General features: G+C 52.2%; 1 protein-coding gene and 1 long non-coding RNA gene across 4 annotated transcripts in view; one reads left to right on the forward strand and one right to left on the reverse strand.

The window, feature by feature from the left end:
* Positions 1-15275: 15275 nt before the first annotated feature.
* Positions 15276-20538, reverse strand: SOX9 (SRY-box transcription factor 9). Its single transcript, XM_051825911.2, has 3 exons — positions 19711-20538; positions 18653-18906; positions 15276-18152 (listed from the first exon to the last, which is right to left on the reverse strand). The coding sequence occupies exons 1-3, from the start codon at positions 20139-20141 to the stop codon at positions 17296-17298; spliced, it is 1542 nt and encodes a 513-aa protein (XP_051681871.1). The 5' UTR covers positions 20142-20538; the 3' UTR covers positions 15276-17295.
* Positions 20539-20683: 145 nt separating this feature from the next.
* LOC103351608 (uncharacterized) overlaps positions 20684-21319 on the forward strand; it is a 100016-nt gene continuing 99380 nt past the window's right edge. For 2 of the 3 annotated variants that reach the window (XR_011383266.1, XR_007911564.2), the window contains exon 1: positions 20684-20783. This is a non-coding gene — a long non-coding RNA (uncharacterized lncRNA). Of the gene's footprint in view, positions 21098-21319 lie in introns of all 3 variants that reach the window. The other variant, XR_007911566.2, reaches the window with a different exon arrangement.

A 21319-nucleotide genomic window follows, 5' to 3' on the forward strand; every position in this document is an offset into this window, starting at 1 on the left:
CAATCTGCTCTCATTTGGTTGAGTGTCCCCTGGGCTCTCCCTCCACGGGAATTTATCTCCAGCTCCAGGAAGTTTAGTCCTCCAGAGTCTCGGGTTGATGAGACCCAAAGCCTGGACCCTAAGTGCATTCACCAATCAGAAAATTTACAATAGACAGCTAGTTAGATGCCATCACTTTTGGTTTAAGACTGTTGCATCTTGGGAGGTTTCCAAATTAGATCTATCGGGGGGTGCAGTCCTCCTTGCATGCAGACCCAAAGCCAGGCCCACCCACACTTACGATTTCTGAGGATTTCCGGGATCTGGGAAGCGGATACCATAAGGAGACAGAGAAGCATTCGGGCAGACAGAGACAGTGTGGGAGAAGTGCTCACTCTCTCATTCTACAGGGGTCATTGGGTATTCACCCCCTTCTTTCCCCCCTTCCACTCTTCTTTCTGTCCTGTCCTCCCTCCCCCTCGGTGATATTTAAGGAGAGCTTACTGTGTGCCAGGCACCCCGCAATGCGTGGCACGCTGTACTCTTTGCTAAGCGCAGTAAGTGATGCCTACACAAGTTCAATGCCCTCGTCTTGTGGTCTCCAAACTGGAGAGCTGCAGCCGTGTCAGAGATGACTCTGCAGAGCGCTGCAGACAAGCAGCACAGAAGACATACCTGGGTGTTGTAGAACCGGCCCTGGGAAAGACCTGGGATAAGCCCCCTGAGTTCCTTAGGAGGAGATGACTCAAGTCCCAAAGTTTTAACTAAGGAGAGGGAACAGGAGGAGGTTGCTCACCAAGACACATATGAACATGGACCCACAGCAAAGATTCCCATCCAGAGACAGCTTCCTCCCTCACCCCTCACCCCCTGCGGGGAGTATCCGGCAGTCTCTGAGGGAGCCTTGAGGTTGTGGGAGCTGGCCTCTGAAGGTAGAAGCCAGGGATGCCGGATGCTTCCTCCATCAGAACACCAACAGCTGGAGACTGAGGGAAGCGGCTTTGCAAGGATCCACGACATGATGGGTGCAAAGGCTGCATCCGCCTGGAGACGCACGGTCAAAAAAGAACACAAGGGTTCCCTTGGCTCTGGGTAGCTTTGAGGATCCAGTGCTGTAGGCTTCTGCCCAATTCAGAAACCAAAAAAAAAAAAAAAAAAAATGGTGCTCCAGAAAGCTTAGATGACGGCATGGCAGAGAGAGTGAGTGAGCGTTGCATGGTCAGCGTGAGCTGCGTGGGTGGCCCGGGGGAGACACAGCAGAGATGCAGGATTGACCAGCTGGGAAGATTGATTTATTACTGCCACATAACGAAGGAGAAGCCACCTACAAAGTCCGATTTGGGTGCTTCCATGTGACAGCGTCCTTAAAGACCTAGCTTTGTCCTTTGGGGCCTCAGGGAGTTTGGGAAACAGTTGCTTTCCTTTTTCTTCCCTTTCCGTCTTTTTTAAACAATGGTATTTCCCTCCACTTCTAAGGGAAAGTCGCCCCTTTCCTTCCTCTCCAACGTTTCTTGAGGCTGATGGGATCCAGGCTTGAGACCGTTTTCAGTGTAGACTCAACACCGCTTGTTGTGTGTTTCTGTGTGTGTTTGTTTCAGTAGGGGCGTTTAAGCAAAGACAAACAGCAAACACAAAGTCCTAGGAAGCAAACCTGGTGTTTTGATGGGAAGGCCTGGCTCCTGCAGCTGACACTCTTCCTCTGAGGCTTCCTGAGGACATGGCCTCCTCCTGGCGAGGCCGCCTCTCACTGCAGCTCCCTGGGGTGTTGATGGAGGGTGATGTCCGTTCCTGGTTCCTGTTCTTCACCGTCCTGGGAGGAGCTGGCGGCCGTCTGCCGTGGAGTGTGTGTGCACGCGTGCATGTGTGTGCTTTGCTGCTGGGAACAGATGGGCCCCCTGAACTTCTCCTTGGCTTGGAAAATGAAAGGCGGAGAAAATTGTAATAAAAAACGGAAACAGCTGTGGCGAGACAACAGCAGCTTGTGGGGTGGGTCCAAGCCTGGGGAGGGGGGTGCAGTCTGTCAAGACTCCCCTCCTAGGCTGGGTGTGAATCACCGAAGGCAGTGCCCTCTGCACGGATGTTGCCAGCTCTGTGGGTCAGTGACTTGCCCTAGGCCCTTCCTCCCCTCCTTGCTCTTCAAGCCAGGCTGATCACCAAGACAGACTGATCTTTTTAAATTTTATTTTATTTTTTTGACAGGCAGAGTGGACAGTGAGAGAGAGAGAGACAGAGAGAAAGGTCTTCCTTTGCCATTGGTTCATCCTCCAATGGCCACTGTGGCCAGAGCGCTGTGGCTGGCGACCCATGCTGATCCGAAGCCAGGAGCCAGGTGCTTCTCCTGGTCTCCCATGCGGGTGCAGGGCCCAAGCACTCGGGCCATCCTCCACTGCACTCCCTGGCCACAGCAGAGAGCTGGCCTGGAAGAGGGCAACAGGGACAGAATCCAGCGCCCCGACCGGGGCTAGAATCCGGTGTGCCGGCACCACTAGGCAGAGGATTAGCCTATTGAGCCGTGGCGCTGGCTTTATTTTTATTTTTTAAATAATTATTTGAAAGGCAGAAAGAGCAGAGAGGGATGTATCCACAACAGCCGGGGCTAAGCCAGGCTGAAGCCAGGAGCCAGGAACAACTCCATTCGGGTCTCCCACGTGGGTGGCTCCGGTACTTGAGCCATCAACTGCTGCCTCCCAGGGTGCACATTAGCGGCAAGTTGGATCGGAAGAGGGAGGCTGGGACTTGAACCAGGCATTTGGTATGGGAAGTGGGGGTCCCAAGTGGTGACTTAGCAGCTGCACCAAGTGCCCACCGCAGGATGTTCTTTTAATACACCCAAGAAAGAAGATTGACAAACACACCCTGTAACTCCTGCTGGTGTTTGACGCCCTGTGCTGCGTGGCTGTTATTTCTTCCATCGCGTTACATTTCCCCGAAATTGTTTAAATCTGCTTTGAGTTGGGGTCACGCACAGTGTCAACAACAGGTTTTAAGGCACCGCTTGTGGATGATTGACTCGGATCACTCACTGATGAGCTGAAAAGACTTTGAGTCACAATCATTGGCTCCCATTCAAGGGCAATTGGACTTTTTCCCCAGAGGGACTTCTGGGCTGGATAGCTCTGAGAAGTCCGGAGCGAAAATCTGACCACTTAGAAGGAGACTATAAATACAATTTCCAAATAGACCGAGAGTTTCAGGGAAAAGGAGTGACTAGCCTCTTCTTACCCACTTCCGACCACCAATAATGAAGAGTAATGATAACTTCAGCTAAATCACTAAGGCAGTCATCAAGTAGCACCTTGAAATGTAGAGTAATACAAATGAATCAATTGGCAGGTGGCTCCCCAAGTCAGGATATTGATTCTTTTTAAGGTAATCAATGTATTTATTTATTAATCAATTTTCTATTTTTTGTTTAGTATTTAAAAGCAATGCACACTTAGATGATAGAAGCTAAGGAACGTAGATTTTAGAAGCGTGGGAACTCCTGACTGTAAATATTTTTAACTATTTTTATACTTAATACAGAAGTACAGCTCTCCATATTTATTTATTTGGCTGGGGAAATATATATTTATATAATAATTAATATATATATTTATTTGTTTGGAACGGGGAAAGAGAGAGAGAGTGGGAGAAAGAGAGTGAGCAAGAGAGAGATTCTCTCTGCTTGCTCATTCCCCCAGATGCTTGCACCCATCAGGGCTGGGCTAGGCTGAGGCTGGGATCTGGGAACTCAGTTCAGCTCTGCCATGTGAGTGTCAGGGACCTAACTACCTGCCACCTCACAGGGTGTGCGTTAGCAGGAAGCTGGGATTGGGAACAGAGCTGGCACTCAAACCCAGGGACTCTGGGATGAGGTGTGGGTGTCCTGACAGGCATCTTAAACACTGTACCAAATACCCACACTAATGCTGTGATTTATTGACCTTCCTTGTTTAGATGCTGGCCTCTTCCTACGAGGCGTGGGGTCCGTCTCTCTGGTTCACTTTTGTGCCACTGGCTTCTAGCATTGACCTTGTCAGGTAGAAGATGAGTAAGAGACATTTGTTGTCACAACGATTATGACCACTTGCCCAGTATGGCTGGATGGACCAGAGCACACAGTGCTTGCCATGAGGACTGCTTTGATTGATAGCTATGGGTGTCGGACAGCTGAACTTCATTTGGCTCCATGTCCACTAGTCAGCTACTGCTCATGGCTGATCTCTGATGTGCTGTTGTCCCAAGTCACTTCCCTGCCATCTTCCTTTTGCTGTCTTGCCCGAGGTGCAGATTTGGTTCTGATACTGAATTGAATGGACGTGATCAGATAACACAGATGAAAACTGGAGGCAAAACAGTCTTGGTGGAATAGGAGATCAAGGGGCAGGGACATTGAGGGGATTTTAAAAAAATGCCATATCATTTTTTTTAAGTCCCAGAAAACAGCTGCAGGTGGAGAATAGGATGGATTTCAAGAATTCTCCATGGAGGCAGAGGTTCAGACAGGGGCCAGCTGGGTGATGAAATCAACTCAGAGGTCAGATGTGCACTCATGTTCGGTGAAGGTTTCAGAAATTTCAGGGGACTTTCAAAATTGGCTGTGCAGGGTGTTGGATCTGTTGCCTGGGGAGGTGGGGACTGGCGCGTGATCCCTCCGAGATCAGAGCCCACCAGTGCGAGGGGAAAGGAAGATCCAGACCCCTTCCTCTCTCTCTGCTTGCGGGAAACCTAGAAGACAGGCACCTCTCGCAAGCCTGCAGAGACAAAGGACCTTCAGAAGAGGAGCAAATCGTCCTCTTTCAAAGGGCTGTGAGCTGTCAAGTGCGTGAGTCCCACCAGTGACTTCTCTCTGCCAGGTCCTTCATCTGCATGGATGTGAGTCAGCCCCTGAAGGCCCAGGGGTTTAGAGCAATGTGCATCAGCACCATTTCTAGGGCCCAGATGTTTATCTGGTCCTTAATCCGCCCCCCCTCCACCTCTTGACTTCTTCTACCTCCCAAGTTGCCTGTAAATGCACCCAAGTGTCTCCCTTGAGACACCCCTGGACTCCCAGCCGGATTTTTCTCCAGCTGGACCTGGAGGGTCAGCACAATCTGATCCCTTGCAGGGCTTGGCATGTCCCCGCGTGGGTCTAGCTGGATTCATACAGTGCCGAGGCAGCTGCAAAAATGAAGGGACCTGGGGCCGGCACTGTGGCATAGTGGGTAAAACCACTGCCTGCAGTGCCGGCATCCCATATGGGTGCCGGTTCGAGACCCGGCAGCTCCACTTCTGTCTGGCTCTCTGCTGTGGCCTGGGAAAGCAGTAGAAGATGGCCCAAGTCCTTGGGCTCCTGTACCCACGTGGAAGCTCCTGTACCCGGAGGAAGCTCCAGGCTCCTGGCTTTGGATCGACGCAGCTCCGACCCTTGCGGCCAACTGGGGAGTGAGCCAGCGGATGGAAGACCTCTCTCTCTCTCTCTGCCCCTTCTTCTCTCTCTGTGTGTAACTCTGACTTTCAAATAGATAAATAAAAATCTCTTAAAAAAATGATGGGACCTAAGAAAGAAATGGATGTTTAAACTCTTCCCGCCAGAAGAAAGAATGAAACCTCAGCATAGGGGCCATCAGATTGCGGGTCCCTTGAGCTCCCTGATGCAGAAGAGTGAACAAGGGAATGGCACAAGGTGCTGAGGAAGCAGGGGTGCTGGGAATGCAAGCTGAAGGTGGGAGATGCCGGTCCACACCCACAAAAAAAGGGTGCCAAAGATGAACAAGTCTGGCAACAAATGTTGGTTTCCAAGTAGAGGAATGGAACGCTCCCTCCTTGCTGGTGGGAGCACCAAGCAAGCACTTTGAAAAATGGCTTGGCAGTTTCTCGAGAAATTTCTTGTGAAGTTCCTATGACTCAGTGATCAGATTCCTCGGTATTTACCTAAGAGATTTGTATCAGCTCATTCACTACAGTCACCATGGGAAACGGGGCAGATGTCCACGAGCGGGAAAACGGATCAGGACTTCCTTGTGTGTTCACACGGGGGCACACTGCTCAGGAAGAAAACAGAATGAGCTGCCGATACATCTAACGATGTGGGGGAACCTCAAAAACTTGTGTTGAGCAAACAAAGCCAGGGCTACATGAGCACATAGTTTCATTTATATAAAGCTCAAGGACGGATCCAATCTATGGTGTTAGAGAGCAGAGCAGAAGAAATCTATGGGAGATGGGGACTGTGGGAAGAGGTCACGTGTGGACGTGTGGGGTGATGAGTGCATTCTTTAATTTGATTGGAGTGGTGGTAGCCCAAAGGTCCATGCAGATCAAAAACGGAGTTGTGGGGCCGGTGCTGTGGTGTAGCAATAAAGCCGCCTGCAGAGCCGGCATCCCCTATAGGCATCTGTTTGAGTCCTGGCTGCTCCACTTCTGATCTAGCTCTCTGCTGTGGCCTGGGAGAGCTGTAGAGGGTGACCCAATGCTTGGGCCCCTGCACCTGCGTGGGAGACCTGGAAGAAGCTCCTGGCTCCTGGCTTTGCTCTGGCCTAACCCTGGTTGTTGTGGCCATTTGGGGAGTGAACCAGCAGATGGAAGACCTCTCTTTCTCTCAATGTCTCTCCTCTCTCTGTATAACTCAGACTTTCAAATAAATAAATAAATCTTAAAAAAAAACTGAGGTGTATTTTTTTCCAAAGATTTTTATTTATTTTCATTTATTTGGGGCGGGGGGAGCGATCGAGCGAGCTTCTATCAGCTGACTCATTTCCCTCCCAAAATGCTTTGACAGCCAGAGCTGGGCCAAGCTGAAGTCAGGAGTCTGGAGCTTAATCCAGGTCTCCCACGCAGGTGGCAGGGACCCCAGTGCTTTGGCCACCACTTGCTGCCCCTCAGGGTGTGGATGTGTGTTAGCAGGAAGCCAGAACCAGAAGCAGAGCCAGGAGTGGAACAGAGGCGCTCTGATACGTGGCGAGAGCATTGTGAGCTGTGTGTTAACTGCTGCGCCCAACACCAGCCCCAGGTTGTACTCTTAAGAAGCTTGCATTTCACTTGTGTAAGGACTCGTCTTCCATAATAAAATAGCAGTGAGGGGGAATCCCAGAAGGGAAAGAACATCTGTAAAGGATGCATGTAGGATGGGGCTGGTGCAGTGGGTAAGGCTGCCACCTATGATGTCGGCTTCCCATAGGGGTGCCAGCTCATGTCCCGGCTGCTCCACTTCCAATCCAGCTCCCTGCTAATGGCTTGGGAAAAGCAGCAGAAGATGGCCCGAGTGCTTGAGCCCCTGCCACCACATGGGAGACTTAGAAGAAGCTCCTGGCTCCTGGCTTTGGTCTGATCCAGCACTGGCCATTGAGGCTATCTGGGGAGTGAGGCAGCAGATGGAAAGTCTCTCTCTCTCTCTCTCTAACTCTGACTTTCAAATAAATTATCTTTTTTTTTTAAACAAAAGGATGCTTTTAAGAGTTGTTGCCATACAACAGATAATCACCCCATCTTTAATGGGGGAGTGAGGCATTGTTACCTACTAGTCCAAGTTGAGAAAATGGGACTTTAAAATAGGATATTTGCAAAGCTTCGAACTGAGTTCCTGCGGTGGAGAAACAGAGAACTGGTGCCTGGCTACAGAGCCTAGGTTACCTAGGCTAGGACGTGAGATGTGAGAGTGTCTCCTGAGCGACGGATGTTAAAGGTGGGTCCCTGGGAGAGACAGCAAGGGTGGTATCACTGTGGGTCCCGTTTAGCAGAGTCACCTGCAGGGACAAGGAGCCCTCGGCAGGGAGAGTCCTGAGGTGTCCTGAGTGTGGACAGCAGAGGGGAAGGAGTTAAAAATGGCCTGTCTCAATAGTAATGCATCTGCCTGAGTCGAGACAGCCCAGGAAAGTCTCAAAGACGGCTCTGAACATGCGCCTGGTCCACCAGGGATACCTGCTATATCCACCTGCTAGGACTTGAGACCCTCCAGATAAGCATCTCTTTCCCTTCCCTCTCCTGCCCTGCTTGGTCCCTCCCCTGTGACTCTACTGGGGAGAAAGGAAGCAGCAGCCAGCATGTGGCAGAGGGGCCACAGAGGGTCTGCAGTGAAGAGAAGTCCCACGGGCTGTCCCCACTGTGGACTTTCATCCTGAAGGGATTATGAGATGAGCAGAGAAGACCAAACAGTAAGCCCATGTAGGCATTTCCTGGGAGAGACACTTTAATTAACGAAATGAAACTTTATTTTCTGAAAATGATGGGACAAGTTGTGTCCCTTCCCTTCCCACTCCCCCCTCCCATCCTCACTGAACACCCAGGGCCAGGTGGAGATCCCAGCTCCTTTAGACTGAAGTCTAATGAGGCAGTGAAGGCAAAACTTAAGTTGCACTTGAATCACAATCCATATAGGTTCCATATGCCTCCAACTGCCTATGGAGTATCTCCACCTGTGGTCCTGCATGCCATAATGTGCTAAGGGGCCCCACCTCCCACCCTGTGTAAGGTGGTCATTGGCGCCACCTTCCTGGTCTTCATCCCACTAGCTCTCAGGTCCTGTCACCTCTACCCTTGAGTCCTCTCGTAACCACCTCTTCTCTCTGTATTTATCACCTGCCTTGGCCTTGGTTCAGGCCTTCATCTCTTCTGCAATGGACTAAACCAAAGAGACGATGTGGGTCTCCTCGTTTCTCGATTTTGACAGCCAAATCAAAAGTCTGCGGCCGGTGCTGTGGCTTGCTGGGCTAATCCTCCGCCTTGCGGCGCTGGCACACTGGGTTCTAGTCCTGGTCAGGGCACTGGATTCTGTCCCGGTTGCCCCTCTTCCAGGCCAGCTCTCTGCTGTGGCCCAGGAGTGCAGTGGAGGATGGCCCAAGTACTTGGGCCCTGTACCCCATGGGAGACCGGGATGAGTACCTGGCTCCTGCCTTCCGATCAGTGCGGTGCGCCGACCGCAGCGTGCTGGCCACAGCGGCCATTGGAGGGTGAACCAATGGCAAAAGAAGACCTTTCTCTCTGTCTCTCTCTCTCACTGTCCACTCTGCCTGTCAAAAAAAAAAAAAAAAAAAGTCTGGGTTGGTGCAGGGGGAACACTATCCTCTTTTATAAGAACACTCTCACTGCTGCCATTATCTCGTTAAAACCCCTCTATAATCCACTATAATTCTGCCTCTGCTTATCTCTCAACTAACTCTCTGCTCTTTACCCACCCAAATCCAAATCCAGTCCAACCTGCAGTTGCCCCAAAGCTTGAGGCTGTTCCATGTCCCTGTTTTCTTGCATTTTTCCGGGCCTTAAGTGCCTTCCCTCGGGTAGGCATCTCCCTTCTCCAGAAGATTCTCTTGCCTCCCCCCCGCCTCCGTAATTGTGTGGTCATCTGTATACATCTCTAATTCAACACTTGGCCGCAGGTACTATGATCTGTTTAATTACTGTAGCTCCATCCTTTGCCTGGAGAACTCCACATTTTACCAGTTTTGGAGCCTCCAAGTCCTCCCTGGAATAGTGTGAGCACTCATCAAGAGTTCCTGGAAGGGGCAGCGCTGTGGTGTAGCAGGTTAAAACGCCGCCTACAGTGCTAGCATCCCACACGGGCATTGGTTTGAGTCCCGGCTTCTCCACTTCCCATCCACCTCCCTGCTAGTACCCCTGGGAAAGCAGCAGAAGATGGCTCAAGTCCTTGGGCCCCTTCCTCCATGTGGGAGATTAGGAAGAAGCTCCTGGCTCCTGACTTCAGCCTGGCCCAGCCTCAGCTGTTGTGGCCATTTGATAAGTGAACCAGAAGATGGAAGATTTCTTTATCTCCCCCACTGCTTCCGTAACTCTGCCTTTCAAATAAATAAAATAAATCTTTAAAAAAAGTTCCTGTAGTTGACCATTCAATTTCAGAGGAATTGATGACTTTGCCTTCTTAACCCTGAGAAATGATTTCAACATCAGGATCTGGAGAAATGAAACGGACTTCATGTGTCCATGATTCATCGATGCACAGACATTGAACTCTTGTTATGGCTCAAATACCTCTAGGTGCTGAAGATATGCTGGGAACAAGACAAGTTCTATAACTTTAGTTGGAGGAGACAAACACATAAATGGCCAACATCTTATGAAATGATCATGTTACAAAAATAGAATAGTGGGTTAGAACATGACTGGAACACTGGCAGTGTGGACAGCTTTGTCTAGGATGAGCACATAAGGTCATGTGACTTTTGAGCTGAGACCCGAAAGACGGAACGGAGATGACACTGAGTGCTTTGTGTCAAGAAAGCAGTGAGTGTGCTGCCCCGAAATAGCAGAGCTTGAGAATGAGAATGAAAGCAGGGCCGTGGGAGCTGACGAGCAAGCAGAGCAGTGGCAAGTGGCAGGGACACAGAACAGGCCATGGCTAGCTGGGGTACTCAGGCAGGGGTCAGCAAATCTTTTACATAAAGGGACCACTAACAAATATTTTAGGCTTTGCCAGCCACAGTCTCAAATCTGCCTTCACAGCAGGAACGAACGCAGACGAGATGTAGACTAGCGGATGTGACTTTGTGTTGATAAAGCCTTCTTTGCGACAACAGCAGGTGGTGGGCTGGGTTTGCTCCTTGGGCTGTGGTTTGCCAACCCCTGGAGAAGAGACGTTGAACCTCATGGTAAGGAATGTGGGTTTTATTCTAAGGACATAGGTAGCCACTGGGGCATTTCAAACAGGAGAGCTCATGGTCAGACTTGGCTTTAAACACAAGTTTCCATATCAGAATTGTATTTCTCCATCTACTCTGCCTTCTCCCTTTATGATCTCTATTTTGATTTCTTTTTGGAAAACTGAGGGGTGGGGGTGGTGGATGTCGAAGGAAGTTGCCTCTGCCGTTTACTGGTTATGTGACCATAGGTTAATTGCTCAATCTCTCTAAGACTCAGTTTTCTTCTTTATACAACTGTAATAATAACACCTGTCTCTTTGGGTTATTAAATGGATTAAATGAGATCATGCATATAAAACATCTGTCACAGTGCCTGGCAAAGAAAGGGCTCCATGGTATGAATTCCCTTTCCTCTTCTTCCTTCATGCAGCCTGCATATGTCATACTTCAGTCAAAACAGGGGTAAATATGAAACTTGGTGATAGGTTTCCAAAAAATCAATGGTAAAGCCACAGGGTAGGGGAGCAGATGATCTGACTGCTACACGAACTAACACAATTTTAATGTATATGAGTTGAATCACAATTTCTGAGTATGAGAACGATAAGTTTATTTGTATTCGCTTACGTCAAACTGTGGTAGGAGTCCTGGAATAAAGTCTTGGTGGGAGAATTCAAAGAAGAATGGTGAGATAGGAAAGGTCTGGGGAACCATAGCAGAGGTAAAACGGCTTAGGGAGAGAAGACTAAAAGAAGCCTTGAAAACTGTCCAAGCAACTAAAAGGTTCTCATTTGTTAGAAAGATAAGCCCCAACCACCCCGGTGTCGAGATGCATCCCCTTGGACCCTTGTGTGGGGCTCTGGAGGTGAGCATTGCCTATACTTCCACCTCTCCATGGTGCAGAGTGAACTGTCAGTCAAAGCAAGTGCTCTACGAGAAGCTAAGATGTTAGATAGAGGATTTTGTGCCATATGGGTGCTACCAGACTTCAGACTCTCATTGTACCTTCCTGATTTCTGACTGCATACACCTGTGGGAGGTAGGATGGGGCATATTAACCAAATTATCAGGAGATCAAGAGACGCTTTGGGATGCCAGGAGCTGGACCCTTTTCATACAATCTCTAGGAAAAAGAGGATTGTGAGATACACGAATCCCTAATTCTCTATAGGAGGTAGAGAGACTAATAGGAGCAGGAGGCAGAGAGACTTCTCAGGGCAGGAGGAAGTAGCGAAGGAATGACCAGAGTGTGTCACCTTTCTGTAAACAGAGTCAGAGTAGACTTCATGTTGCTGAAAAATGGATGAAGGTCAGGAGAGGCAAAAAGCAATCACCCAGTTCTCAACCAGACCACTCTGCAGTTAATCAACTATCCTATCCTTTGGCTTCTCTCCCAGTGGGCCCAGAACATGTAAATAAGGAAAGACCAGGGGATATTACTTGTTTCTGCCTGCCTTTGGCACTTGAAAATATAAGCCCACGAGGGCAGCCTCCTTTGTTCACCTGTTGACCCACAGCAGGGGCTCAGTACATGGAAGTAGAAATCTTCCTGACGTGGAACATGGCAGCATGGTATAGCAGTAACTGGATTCATTGCAATATCAGAATCTAGAAAATTCATAGGATAGGTCTAACGGTAACTTCACCATGGTGTAGCTATCGCCACAAACTTGGTCTGGTTATGTAAAACAAGCACACATTGAGGTGGTCTGATTGCCTTGCATGGGGCTCAGGAATGCAATGTCAAAGCGTTCTGTTCTATGAATGAGGGAAGAGGAGTAGCCCAATCATGGCCCAAGAGTAGCTACAAGACTCAGGAAGCCCTAAGAAAATGCAGCAGGGTGGAGCTGAGGCCCGGGGTAAAAAGGAGTAGGAAGAGGGAAGTGAAGTCATGAGCAGAGAGAACTAGCAATTGGCATTTCTTATGTACTTTACTTAATTTAACCCCTCCTATGTCTGCTAGATAACGTCACTTGAGAAACGAAAGTCATTTGAGTCTCAGGACTATAAGGAACTTGAGTAAGGATAAGAGGTAGAATGTTATGATAGAGACGCTTTAGTGATCTGTTCTGTGGCAATGCCAGTGGGTTCCTGGACGTACCGTCAGACTGGTGTTAAATGAGCATTTACTGGATGTCAGACTCTATTGAGAACAGATAGAAAAGCATCTTGTGTACAGCTTCTGATGCTGTGGTTTGCTGGCCAGCAGCAGCAGTCAGGGGCAGAGAGACCCACTTTTGTGGGACTCTAAGCATACATGGTTCCTTTTTGAAATGGGGGCTCTTTAAGAAAAATAATATAAAATTTTAAAATGTGAGATTTTAAAATATGAGCCGGTGCTTTTAAGGAGTGTTAGATCTTAGGCTTAGTTTGCTTTAAGTCCATCTCTGGCTAAGTGACCGGTCATCACCTAATTTGATATGTAAAGTATCACAGTGGTGTCCCAAAAACAAGGAAAGGGGAGGAATGGGATGGGATGAGGCAAGTGGGAAAGTTAAACCGCTCATAGGACTCCACATGATTCCGGTTTTTTTTTTCTTGAACATTTATTTATTTATTTGAAAGTCAGGGTTATACAGAGAGAGAAGGAGAGGCAGAGAGAGAGAGAGGTCTTCCATCCACTGGTTCACTCCCCAACTGGCCTCAACGGCTGGAGCTGCACTGATCCAAAGCTGGGAGCCAGGAGCCTCTTCCAGGTCTCCCACGTGGGAGCAGGGGCCCAAGGACTTGCGCCATCCTCTACTGCTTTCCCAGGCCATAGCAGAGAGCTGGATCGGAAGTGGAACAGCAGGTACTCGAACCGGCACCCATATGGAATGCTGGCACTGCAGGCGGTGACCTCACCTGCCACGCCACAGTGCCAGCCCCGATTCCATTTTAATAACAGACAAAAAGCTTGATTCTGAATGAATCTGTCCTTATTCCCTTTTGCTTATAAAATTCTCTTGTTGCTAAAAACAAACAACAAAAAAAACAAAAATCCGCTTTACTTTAAAAGCAAGTAAACAAATGACCTTGGGGCTAATCGAGGTACACGTGGGACTCTTTCCTAGACTCCATGTCCCTGTGTTGCTGTTGCCCGGGGGATAAGCTGTGTGTTTTGGATTTAGAGTAGAAATTCCTCTAAAATATTTCATAATCTGGTGATACTGGGTTTTGACTAGATCCGGTGGATGAGGGGTGGTGAGTGGGATTCCAAGGAATTCTCTCACTGCACTCCAGGGCGTCTTGTGAGCTCATGAAAACCCTTTTTCCTGGGTGTGGCTCCCCGAGATTCTAACCCAGGAGGACTGCTGTAGGGACCTGATGGAGCGAATTCTCAGACCCCTCCTAGCTAAACCCCTGGCTGACGACATCCCTGCTCCATCCAGGAGGAGCTGTAACTATTTCCAGCCAAAGGGGGTAAACGGAGGCACAGGAGCAAAGCAACGTGTGTTAGGTCGCCTAACACGCTTATGTCCAACCAGTAGTACACGCGTGCTCTAAGGGGGCCAGGGGCCACATACTTAGGAAAAGAGCTTATTTCTACAAGGGAGAACAGGTAAGCACACGGTTGTAGATTTGGGAGAGAAGAGGGGGGTGGTCACGTGGAGATGATACGTGTGAATTTTAACAAAGGGATTGGGACGAATATGGTAGGGAAGCATCAGTGACCGCCACAGAGACTTGGGAAAAAGGATTGTGAGTGCTGGCAAGAGAAAAAAAAAAAGTAAAACAAAAAACAGGAGAGATATGGGTGCAAAGGAACGGATGGGATGCTGTGGCGCATGCGTGCGCACACGCACAGACACACACGGAGCAGAACCCGCTGCCTGGGAGTGATTTGCAGTCCCTCACAGATCACAGCCCTTCAGTCAGGGTTTGCTTGAGGCATTTGCCAAGGAGGCGAGCACTCCTGTTGCCTCCATGCGCTAACTACCATTTTCCTGGTTGCCGTGACCCTGGCGTGGGATTCGAGCCAGAAATCCAGTAAGCAGCAACAGACAATGTGAGGCCAGAGCAGAGGGCTGTCACACACACACACACACACACACACACACACAGCCTGAGGTGGTTTCCTCAGAGTCACTTCCCCAGTGCCCGGGGTGGGGGCGGGGGTGCGGGGGGCTGTGGGAGGGAAGGAGTGATTTCATCTGTTTAGTGAAAAATGACCTGAATGTGTCTCTCAACCTGGAAACTCCCGGTCTCACCGAGCCCAAGGAAAACAGGATTAGGCTCCCCGTCCTCCTGCCGTCCTCCTGCCGATGGGTTTGCTTCTGCTCAGAAGGAGTTAATCTGCAGGGAACAGCTCAGTAAGGGGATCTCCTTGCCCCTCTCTGGGGTCCCCTGAGCAGGGATGGACTCAGGCTTCCTCTTCCATTTGCATGGACTTCGCTGTTCTTTTCCTGAGTCTGCCCTATCCCCTGGGGGACCAGAGGCTGATTTCTGGTCCCGTATTCCCACTGACCTCCACAAGGGAACAGACTTTGCCCTGAAGCATGAGGTTGTTCAAACCAGAGTGGTGACGCTCCCTGCCATCTATGGGAATGGCACTTTTCAGGGTTTCTCCAGGTAAGATTCTGGGGGGGGGGAGGGGGGTGCACACAGGGTCTTTTCTTCGGTGTCAGTTTGAGGACTGACACTTAAAAAGGAGCACACGAGAGAACGAAAGTGTCACAGCCATGAGCACAGAATAATCTCTGTGTCCAGTTCGTCACATCATCCTTGGGACCAGGGGAGGCGGCGTAAAAATGCACAGGGCCGTTTTTCTTTTTAATGCAATGTATATTTATTGTAAACAATAATATACAAAAGAAAAAGAAGGAAGGAAAGGTAAGTTTCACAGACAGAGCAAAAGGTTTGGAGGAGAAATAAGCAAAACAAAACACAAACACAAAGCGAACCTTACCTAAAGACAAAATATGATTTAAATGCCAGGTTTCTTAAGTTACAGAAATATTTTTTTAAAAAAAGATCTGCTTTTATACAGAAATTGAAAGATGCCATATTATAAGAGTGCTTTTAAGATTTTATTCTACTGACTTCTAAAACTGTTAATATATCTTTTTTTAAATAAAAAAAAAGTTTGCTGTCTTTTTTAAAAAGCAATCCTCAAACACTCTAGCCTCAGCAGTCATTAGGAATCAGGGTTGTCAGGGGCCGATTCCCCCTGAATCCACCCCTCTCTGGGAGAGAACACGCGGGAATATGGGTGACACCTGCATTGTTGTGTGTCACAACACGCGCACAATTGAGGCAGCCCACAGATCTGTGGCAGAAAACACTGCAAATGACTCAGTGATACACTACATTTGCAATCTCTCATTTGTACAAAAAAAGAGAAACACGTTTCCAGTTTGTTTTCAACAAAAACAACAAAGAAAAAAAATAGGACGGACGAAAGGCATTTGTACAGATCAAGGACAAGGAATCCAAAGAAACTTGCTTTTAATAATAAAAAAAGATTAAAGAGATAAATAAAAAAAAACTGGTTACAGTTAAGAACATAACTTAACAATGGTTGACCATACCCTCTGAAGAAGGTTCCAACAACCTATTTTAAAGAAAGTAAATTTAAAAAAAAAGGAAGTTTTTTTTTTTTAATTAAAACCTCTCCTTACAAAATAAATAATTTTAGCATGTGGAATGTGTTGGTTAACTGCTGGCGTTCAGAGAGGGACAGGTGACAACAGTCTGGCACACTCCATCTGGATGCCACCTGGGGCCTGGGCACAGGGGGCACACACTGGCTGCTAAAACACTCCCCCAAAACAGGATCTGTCGCCGTCGCCTGCCTTTTTGCTCCTTTCTTAAGACCGCAGCAAACCACCAAAGGCAGGAGGAATCGCACTGCGAGAGCGCAAGCATTCTGCAGCAGCTCGGTGTTTAAGGCTCAAGGTAACTTTCTCTTGTTTAAAAAATATATATAATATATATAGGATAAAGCTTACCAAATGCGTCCTCTACACTATTGCCTACTCTCTCCTAGTTGCAAAATAAGGCCTTTATTCATCTTTTTAAGGCAGCTCCTCCTTGTACCGGAAAGCCTGAGGAATTCAGCAAAGCTCATCACCCCACCCCCCTGCCAAATGGATCCCACCACACAAACTATCACTTTTCTCTTTGTAGGTTAATAGGACGACAGGCTTTTTTTTTTCTTTTCCTTTTTGTAAGAGAAAGCAAATCTGTACAAAAATACTCTGCGAGAAAAGCTAGGGCACACTGTTCAACTACGAGTAGTTTAGCTGTTGGAAAAATAAGAGCATTTAATTTGTTTTTATCTAAAAATATGTATAAATCCCCTCAAAACGGTAATGAATCATACACAGTACATACTAAAAATATTTAAAATAGAGAATATTCCTCACAGAGGACTTTTTTTTCTTTAATCACTGCTAAAAAATAATTACAAAGTCAAAAAAAAAAAAAAAAAACAGGCAGAGAGATTGAGCAAAGGGGTCACGCGTTTCTCCACCACGCTTCTTGCTCGCTTGCTCGGAAGGCGGCTGCGCGAATCCAGTCTCTCTTCCACTCCGCTCGCTGGTCCACCCAGCCCCGGGGTGGCCTGGCCACTGGACAGCTTACAAGGGTTTCTGTCTTGGAAGTTGGGTACCAGTTGCCTTCAGCTTCAATGTCTTTAAGGAATGAGAGAATGAGAGAGGTAAGAGAGGTGGGGAGGGTGGGGAACAAGCGGTCCAAAGGAAATGCTGGCTGGCTGGCTGGCTGTTTCTTCGGTCACTTTGAGGCTCTTCTGGGCCCACGGCGCCCAACGCACAAGGCCGTCTCAAGGTCTGGTGAGCTGTGTGTACACCGGCTGCTCCCAGTGCTGCGGGCTGTGGGTCTGCGGGATGGAAGGCACCCCGGAGGTGTCGGCGATGGGGGTGTACATGGGGCGCTGGGCGGGGCTCATGTAGGTGAAGGTGGAATAGAGGCTGGAGCCCTGGCTGGCCGCGTGGCTGTAGTAGGACCCCGAGTTCTGGTGCTCCGCGTAGTCGAACTGCGAGCGCGTGATGGGCGGGTACGAGGGGCTGTAGTGCGGGAGGTTGAAGGGGCTGTAGGCGATCTGCTGCGGCGAGTGCTGCGGCTCGCTGTAGTGGCTGGGGCTCAGCTGCTCCGTCTTGATGTGCGTTCGCTGCGCCTGGCCCGGCTCGCTGCTCAGCGTGGTCAGGGTGTGCGCCTGCTGCGGCTGCGGGGGCGCCGGCTGCGGCTGCGGGGGCGCCTGCTGCGGCTGCGGGGGCGCCTGCGGGGCCTGCGGGGGCGCCTGCGGGGGCGGCTGCTGCTGCGGGGGCGGCGGCGGCGGGGGCGCCTGCTGCTTGGACATCCACACGTGGCCCGCGCCCGCGGGGGTCGCGGCGGCGCTGCTGATGCCGTAGCTGCCGGTGTAGGTGACCTGGCCGTGCGTGGCCGGCACCCCCGGGTGGCCATTGGGCGGCAGGTACTGGTCGAACTCGTTGACGTCGAAGGTCTCGATGTTGGAGATGACGTCGCTGCTCAGCTCGCCGATGTCCACGTCGCGGAAGTCGATGGGGGGCTGCCGGCCCCCCTCGGGCAGGGGGCGCCCCTCTCGCTTCAGGTCAGCCTTGCCCGGCTGCACGTCGGTCTTGGGAGTGGTGGGTGGGGTCGGCGGACCCTGGGATTGTCCTGCGCACACCGAGAGAGAAAAAAAGCACCGGAAAAATCAAGCAAGGCTGAGACAAGGTCCCGGTCTTGGGACCCCACCCCCCACCCCGATGCGCTCCCTCTTGGCCAGTTGATGGACGCGCCGCTGCACACCCGCAACCTCCTTCCATCAGGGGAGGGTCCCCGCCCCCTACGCCCACCAGGGTCCGGAAGTAGACCAAATTGCTACTTGTAGGAGAGCCTTGTGTGTGCTTTTGGGGGCGGGGGTCAGACAGAAGGAGGCATCATAGATCTCCTAAAAGCTGTAAAGGCATTTCACCTAGCAATAAAAACTTAGAAGTCTGAGTTGGCGGTGTGCGTGCACACACGCGCGCGCGCCCGCAGGGGGTTTGGGGGGGGGCCCTGGGCGAGGAGAGGGGCGAGACTTCGCGCCCGGGGCGGTGGCGCCTTCCCCAGTGCCCAGGCAGAGGCTCCCCGGCGAGAGCCTGGAGCTGAGCCAGGTGGGGCCCAGGCGCGCTCACCCGAGTGCTCGCCGGGGGAATGGACCTCGCTCATGCCGGACGAGGAGTGCGGCGAGTCGGCCTGCAGCGCCTTGAAGATGGCGTTGGGCGAGATGTGCGTCTGCTCCGTGGCCTCCTCGGCCTCCGCCTGCCCGTTCTTCACCGACTTCCTCCGCCGCGGCTGGTACTTGTAGTCCGGGTGGTCTTTCTTGTGCTGCACACGCAGCCGCTCCGCCTCCTCCACGAAGGGCCGCTTCTCGCTCTCGTTCAGCAGTCTGTGGGGGCCGGGTGGGGAGGGGGGCGCAGAGAGAAAGAGGGGAGGGGTCAGTGAAGCCCGCCGCCAAGCTGTCAGGCCGGCGGGGCCCAGGGGGTGACTCCGAGCGCTGGGCTCCCCGCGCGCAAGCCCCCATCTTCCTCGTCCCAGCCTCCGCTCATAACTTTACTTAAAAAAAAAAAAGGCTCAGTTCGGGTAGTGCGACCCGAGTGGCGGTCACTCCCCGCCCCGCCCCCTCCCCTTCCCCTAGTTTGGAAACCCTGGAGACGAAAACGGCAGCCCCACTGCAGCGGCTCTAAACGCCTTTGCTACTGCATGTAGCCCCCTGCGCGTCCCAACACCCTTTGCAAACTTTCCAAAGGCCTCCCCGAGGCCTCATCTGTGTCCAGTAGCCTCCACCCCCTGCCTTCCCCGTCCCTGCCAGGGGTCTTCTCCTGCACCCCCTCCCCCCTACAACCCCAACTCCGTGGATGTGGGGTGCCCGAGGGCACGAAACTCCCCCGCGCCGCCCTGGGGTCTCCTAGCAGGCCGCTCCCGCCCTCCGGCTATCTCCCCCCCCCACCTCTTCCACTGGCCACCCCCTCCCCGCGCCGCCCCCGAGGGCACTCCAAGAAGTTGGTCGGACTCCGAGCCAAAGTTTCTCCTCGCCCGCCGCACACCAATCCCTCCTCCCTGCGCCCGCCTCCTCCGCCTCGGCCGCTCCCCGCACCGCAACTCCCGGACCGCTGGAAGGCGGGGCGAGCAGAGGTGGCCTCGGCCAGCGCCCCCCACCCCCGACCCCGCGCCGCCCCCCGCCGGGCCCTACCTCCAGAGCTTCCCGAGGGTCTTGCTGAGCTCGGCGTTGTGCAGGTGCGGGTACTGGTCGGCCAGCTTCCTGCGCGCCGCCTGCGCCCACACCATGAAGGCGTTCATGGGCCGCTTGACGTGGGGCTTGTTCTTGCTGGAGCCGTTGACGCGCACGGGCATGGGCACCAGCGTCCAGTCGTAGCCCTTGAGCACCTGGCTGACCGCCTCGCGGATGCACACGGGGAACTTGTCCTCTTCGCTCTCCTTCTTGAGGTCCGGCTCGCCCTTGGGGAACGTGTTCTCCTGGGGCCGTGTATTCTCGGTGTCGGAGCCGGAGCCCGACGGGCAGGGCGAGCCCGCCGAGTCCTCGGACATGGTGGGGCTGGGGGCGCCGGACAGGCCCTTCTCCTGCTCGTCGGTCATCTTCATGAAGGGGTCCAGGAGATTCATACGCGGGCCCGGGGCAGGGGGCGGGTGGCCGGGAAAGGCGAGAAGCCGCGGCGGCTCGGGGACTCGAGGCGCGGGCTCCTCTCCCTTCGGCTGCCCGGACGCGGAGCGAGCGGCTCCCGGGGAGGCTGGCGCGTCTCCCGGCTGCGGCGGCGAGCACCGGGGGAGGCGCGGGGTGACCAGTCCGCGGCTGCCCGCTCCAAAGTCGGGGCGGGGGAAGTGAGGCGAGCTGGAGGGGAGGAGGAGGAGAGGAAGAGAGCGCAAAAGCGGGGGCGCTTGCACCCCTTCTCTTCTCCTCCTACAAAGAAAAAGCTCCCGGGGTGAACTTGGCAAGTCGCTGCGCCGCCGAAGTTGCCAGTCGGTTTCGAGCTCCGCTCTCTGCTCTCCAACTCCCAGCCCGGGGTCGCTTTAATAAATACACCCACTCACCTTAGGGACGCCCGGCCAATCACAGCGCGGCAGTCTCGGGGTTGGCAGGCAGCTGATTGGGCCGGGGTATAGGGGAGGAGAAGGATGGTGGTACTGGGCTGGGTGACGAGACGGGAGGGGAGGGGAAGGGAGCGCAGCCCAAGGGTGGATGGTGGTGGTGGGGGGTGGTGGTGGGGGTGCCGCGGGGAAGGCGGGGGACCCGGGACGTCCAAGTGTGTAAGTTTGCCGCACTCTCGGAATGTCAGCATGTCGGGGGCCTTTCTCCGCGCGGGTAGTTTGCGCGTGTGTGCCTGTGCGCGCGCGTGTGTCTAGACTAGGAGCCACGGCCCGCTCACCCCTGATAACTCCCTTCCCCTTGTTCTCTCTGCGGTCCGGAGGACTTCACCGGAGTTCGCAGTGTTCGAAAAGCAGTCGCTCCTTCCTGCGCAGCCGGGTTTGCGCGCCTGGAGCCTGCCTGCCCGCCTCCAAAAGTGCTTAGAAATGGTCTTGGGAAGCAAATGTTTTGGTGACTCAACGCCCGCTGTTCCTCGGTAATAATCCATATAAAGAGATTAACATGCTCCGCTTCGCCGGGGCCCGCGCGGCTGGGGGGGATTCTGCTGCGCCCCTGCACGGGGAATCAATGGAAACCGAAGCTACGTCCCCGCCAGGGCGGGAGGCGGCGGCGGCGGCGGCGGCCGGGACGCTGTAGCCTCGCGCTGCCGCGGCCTCTCCGAGCCACCCCCGACCTTGAACTCCTACAAGTCCTCCCA

This window comes from Oryctolagus cuniculus, chromosome 17 (assembly GCF_964237555.1).
Source record: "Oryctolagus cuniculus chromosome 17, mOryCun1.1, whole genome shotgun sequence".
In the NCBI taxonomy this organism is placed as follows: Eukaryota; Metazoa; Chordata; class Mammalia; order Lagomorpha; family Leporidae; genus Oryctolagus; species Oryctolagus cuniculus.

Excerpts from the sequence above, each read along its gene's own strand:
- SOX9 (XM_051825911.2), bottom strand. The coding sequence starts at position 20,141 with ATGAATCTCCTGGACCCCTTCATGAAGATGACCGACGAGCAGGAGAAG. Across the intron at positions 18,907-19,710 it reads ACCCTCGGGAAGCTCTGGAG|ACTGCTGAACGAGAGCGAGA; the intron begins GTAGGGCCCGGC and ends CGGCCCCCACAG. Across the intron at positions 18,153-18,652 it reads TTCCCCCGGCGAGCACTCGG|GACAATCCCAGGGTCCGCCG; the intron begins GTGAGCGCGCCT and ends CGGTGTGCGCAG.